Source organism: Pyrus communis, chromosome 14 (assembly GCF_963583255.1).
Source record: "Pyrus communis chromosome 14, drPyrComm1.1, whole genome shotgun sequence".
Lineage (NCBI taxonomy): Eukaryota > Viridiplantae > Streptophyta > Magnoliopsida > Rosales > Rosaceae > Pyrus > Pyrus communis.
In genome coordinates, this window is record NC_084816.1 from 24175568 (window position 1) to 24180564 (window position 4997).

Below are 4997 nucleotides of genomic sequence, written 5' to 3' on the forward strand. Positions count from 1 at the left end.
ACATATAAGCATAGAGGATCCATTCCCCTGAGCGATGTGGGATCTAACACCGAGCAACCCAGAGACCTTTCAATTTTCCTCCACCTTTATCACCGCCTTAAGCCCTTGCCTCAATTTCTTCTTCCAATTGGAGCATTTCACTCCCAGTCTCCTATGTCGACCAGCAACTCTCACTCATTCTCTGCCCGTCCCTTCGTCGTTGTTCTCACATAAAACAACCACCTATATGTCCCCACCTCATTAGACGACTCACTGCCGCCACTAACTCAACTCTAAATGACTCGCTCGACTGGGATGAGTTCAGCAACTTCGCTGCCACACAATCCGAGGATGAGCTCGACTCGAGCTCTTGGCGCCTAATCTTCGAACCCGCCCCCTTCAAGCCTGACCTGGCCATCAACCCTGACACTGCACCTATGGACAACAGCGTTTTGGAGATCGAGGAGGAGCTCGACTTGAGCTCCGAGCATCTCTAAAGACGACTAGGGCCTGGAGGTTTCTCTGAGACCCATCATCCAATTAAATTACTTGGATTTGGGATCTAGGGTTTAATCGCAAATAGGGAATTCGAATCAAATTAGATGTGGAAATTAGGAATTTGGGATTTTTGGTTAGACAAGGAAGTGCGGAAGTGATGAGGGATGGGGGTGGTGATGGGAGAAGGGTGGCTCGGGTGGGCAAATGGGTGGTGGTGGGAGAAGGGGTGGCTTGGGTGGGGAAGATGAAGATTTGTGATTTTTTTTTAATTAATTATTTTAATATGTTAATATTCAAATTAGATTTTAATTTTTTATTAATTATTTATACCACGTGACATATGTTTGGTAGCCACATCAGCATAAATGAGGACCTCATATTTGCCACATCATCACTTAACTATTAACTTAACAAATTTTGTAACGGATGTATGAAATTGAAATGAAAACACTAATAAAAGTATGAGATTGAAATGTTTTAAAGATGTTGTATGATGTTACAATTGCACCAAAACCTGAGGGGGTAAAATGTAATTTACCCAAGAATATTTCTTCCTCATGTTCAATAAACTTAGTTAGAGGTAATTCACTTAAATTTTGGTTTTAAGTTGTAGAAAGAGAGCTTTTCATTCTTTCTTTGTATTTTATTTCTGCAATCTGCATTACTGTAATATTCTAAGCATATAAAAAAATTAACATGAACTTATATATTCTATAAATTGCTCTAATGTACGGAGAAGAGGATACTCAAATAATGGTGCATCAAGACATAGAAAAGCTACTTCATTAAAAATAGGAAACATGGTTTAGGTTACAAGCTACAGCTGATCAAATCTTACAGAATACAATACACATGAAACACTACATAAGTATTTAAAGGATGAAAAACAAGAGCACTACATAGACTTTTTTTTAATACAAAGCTCACTACAGTACTAATTTGAGCCACTTTATTTTTATTTTCAACATTATATTTGAGTAGTTAACTAATTAAGACATAGTCTGCTACTGGTAAGGCTTCAGCTTTGGGATCAGCTGGCCTTTTAGGTGGAGGGACATGACTTCGTTGGTCGATCCAATGAGATTTCCACCTATGAACACCGCGGGCACAGGCGCGGTACACCCCATCCTCGTAAGAGCCTTCTCCATTTCCCTGCCCTCGGGATCTTGGTCAATCTCATGAACCACAGGACTCACCCCAATTTCTTGGAATAGAATGTTGACTGCATAACACAGGCAACATGAGCTCTTGCTAAAAATCACCACACCATTCTCTGATGCCAACCTCATTACTTTGTCCATCTTGGAAAACTCGTTTGATCAGGAATATCTTCCCAATATGGTAAACTTTTTCCTTGAATGGAAAAGTAAACCAAATATGGCAAAGTTTTACCTGAGAATACTTGTTAACTTAAGATTTGATCAAAACCATCGGATCGAATTCAGATTGAACTCGATCCAATGGTTGGATTGGGTTTTGGAATTAGAAGAGAATTAGATATATAGGGTAGCTAGAGAGAGAAGGGTTGAAGGCTTAAGGTTGTTTGAATATTAATTTGAGCTCTCAGGCTGGACTATTTATAGAAGCAGCATTGGGTGTGGACTGCTTGCTTCCTTTCAACAACAAAAATATTCAAAAGAAGATGGTCTTTACTTGGATGCCCTAATAAAAAATCTACTTTTTTATGATAAAGACTAGCATGTTCTGTTAGATTGAACAAGTTGCAGATGCTTTTCCTGCATGCAATACATGATTAGCGACTGATTCGAGTAAAATGAAGAGTTGTGCGTTAGGTCAATTGGCGAAAGTAGTGCATATGTCCTATATGTCCCTTGCACACGAATGAAATGAATTAATTAGTTTACTATTTATAATTGAGTGGTTAAATTTATATATGACACACGTGGATGGCCTATGCACCATTTCTTTTCAGGTTGTGAAGATTTAACCCAAATAAATACTCACTACGTACTGTCTCAGGACACAATTAACAAAAGTAGAGAAATTTTCTATAAGGCAGCTGGTCTTTATACCAGATTCTCTCAATCACGTTCCCTTGAATCCCTGTGCAGATTTATGGGGAATGAGATCTATGGCTTTCGGTGCTGTGTGATTCTCTTCTGTTGCGCCCACCAACTTGCCCGATTCCTTTTCGCACGTAGGGGCGTGGCGGGGACGTGTGAGCTGATACATTATTCATACACGTTCTGATGCTACTGATTTTCCAAACTTGCCATGCTCCACACGTTTTAAGAAACATCCCCCCTTAGTATAGATGAAGAGGATTAATTCTTCTTCTTGGAGGAAAGCGTTAGAATATAATGTGAGGTCAGATTATATATCATCGAGTAAATTAATTGCTTATTCTGAAGGCCACAGTGGATAACTTTTTGTTCTATTGGATTTGGAGGAATACAAGGCAAAGAAAGCTTAGGGTATCTAATTATCATTGTCTTTCTTAGATCCTTTAGCGTCTCGAGAGATTTTGCTGTGTAACTGAGATGAGAGCTGTCGATACAAGAGGACATATACATCCTCGGTTGTATGGATGCATCTTGCGTAAAAGCGTCAAGCACATGGCGTACCGAAATTCAGTTGGCAGTTGTTAAAGCCAATAGATATTGATACTCTAGTCTATGGCAGCGCCAGAATGCTGAGAACCAACCCTTTCATCTTTTGCTTTTTATAGACAAATATATGTAGTGTTTCCTATATATATACATGCAAAGGCTTGGATTCTTATCTTATGGTTATTCCATATTAGTGACTCATATACAACGAATTAAAATAATAATGAAAACTATATCTGCATCATATATACATACACACACACACACACACACATATATAGTGGGAAATGGATATATACGCCCTAAGCTAGTGGATAAGTTAATTGATATTGGGAAATTAACAATATGGGTAATGCTAGAGAGACTAAAGTTGTAGATAAATGTTGCAAACTAAATGATGTGTCACCCATAGGAATAAGCATATTTATCAACGCTTAAGTCATAATTCAATCATCAACTTCCAAGTCATTTAATTTACAAAATTTTGTCAACAAATTTAGTCTCTCTAGCATTATCCTAACAATATTATTGTTCAAATATATATTCAGAAATCTTGATGATAATAAAAAGTGATCTACTTTGTTAGACCTTATTCTATATTGCAATATATATAGCTTTGCATGGAACAATCTTTCTTGAACAGTCACAAATAGATGAAAACGCTCTGCAGTTTATAGTTTTATTGGACAACCCAACTTTTCATTCCCAACCTAAGTGGCATTCTCACTTCTACAAGATTTTTGTTATTTTTGGTTTTATGCAATGATGTCGGGTACATATCACTTGCCGCCCAAGTCAACAATAAAATTTGAAATAACAAGCATTTACCAATTAAAACTGCTATTGACATTCCAAAACAGAAATAATCATACTGCAATACGTCTTCTTAAAGAAGAAAATTAAGGCAAGAAGGGTGCATTATGACTATATATTTTGTAGTGCAAAAAGTGGTTCTCTTTCAAATTTTATATAAGTCAATGGTCGCAGTTCGATCCATTGCTGATTTGGCAGATAGGGAAATATAAAGCAGTACGCAATTACCTATAATAATAATTAGTAGAAGATGCTTATATAGAGAACACTTTCAGAACTCTCCAGGATACTTTTCATATGATCTGACTTCAATTCATATATACATATAGAATGTAGCCAGGAAAGTTAAATTACATCGAGAATAGAAGAAAGAAAATTAAACCTCAATACTCATTTTCTTTAAGCATGGTATTGCGATTCTTTTTACTGGATCTAATTAACAAAACATTATAGCATAGCAAGCTTAAGCTTCCAGTGTGATAATATGTAGCTACTAGCTATCTAGAACCAGATTGCTTGTGCATCTTTCAGCATTTTCTTTAGAGATCCATCCACATGGTAGGATATGATATCTTTCGACGAGCCGACATATTTCCCACCTATGAACACAGCAGGAAGAGCAGGATTGCATCCGAGGTTTCTCAATGCACACTCCATGTCCCTCCCATTGGCGCATCGGTCGAGCTCGTGAATCGCCGGACTTGCACCGAGCTCGTAGAAAAGCGTCTTCACGCTGTGGCATATACAGCAGGAGCTCTTTGTGAAGATCACAGCAGCCTTCTCTGAAGCCAACTCTCTCACATTCTCCATTACTAAAAACAAAAGCAGGTTTCTTAGAGAACAAGTAATGCAGCTGAGTTACTAGATATGATGAAAACCCTAAAGCAGATAGATAGTTAAGATCTGCGGAGCTTGGGGGTAGACTTTGAGGTTCATAGGCCTGGCTATTTATAAAGGATGTGGGGGAGGATTTGTTTAATCTAGAGGAAAGGAGAAACAATTTAAGAACCAGAAAAATGGACAAGAAAGAGAAAGCAGCTTTAAGATATTTGGATTGGATAAGAAAAATGCCCCTTTGTGATGATTTGCATGATGGTGACTCCATTATAATCATACCGATATTATCATCAGTTCTGT

The 4997-nt window shown here is 37.7% G+C and overlaps 2 protein-coding genes across 2 annotated transcripts; both read right to left on the reverse strand.

The window, feature by feature from the left end:
• Nucleotides 1-1245: 1245 nt before the first annotated feature.
• Nucleotides 1246-2009, reverse strand: LOC137716546 (monothiol glutaredoxin-S9-like). The gene has a single exon (XM_068456001.1). The coding sequence runs from the start codon at nucleotides 1776-1778 to the stop codon at nucleotides 1482-1484; it is 297 nt and encodes a 98-aa protein (XP_068312102.1). The 5' UTR covers nucleotides 1779-2009; the 3' UTR covers nucleotides 1246-1481.
• Nucleotides 2010-4361: 2352 nt separating this feature from the next.
• Nucleotides 4362-4670, reverse strand: LOC137714234 (glutaredoxin-C11-like). Its single transcript, XM_068453495.1, has one exon. The coding sequence runs from the start codon at nucleotides 4668-4670 to the stop codon at nucleotides 4362-4364; it is 309 nt and encodes a 102-aa protein (XP_068309596.1).
• Nucleotides 4671-4997: the final 327 nt, after the last annotated feature.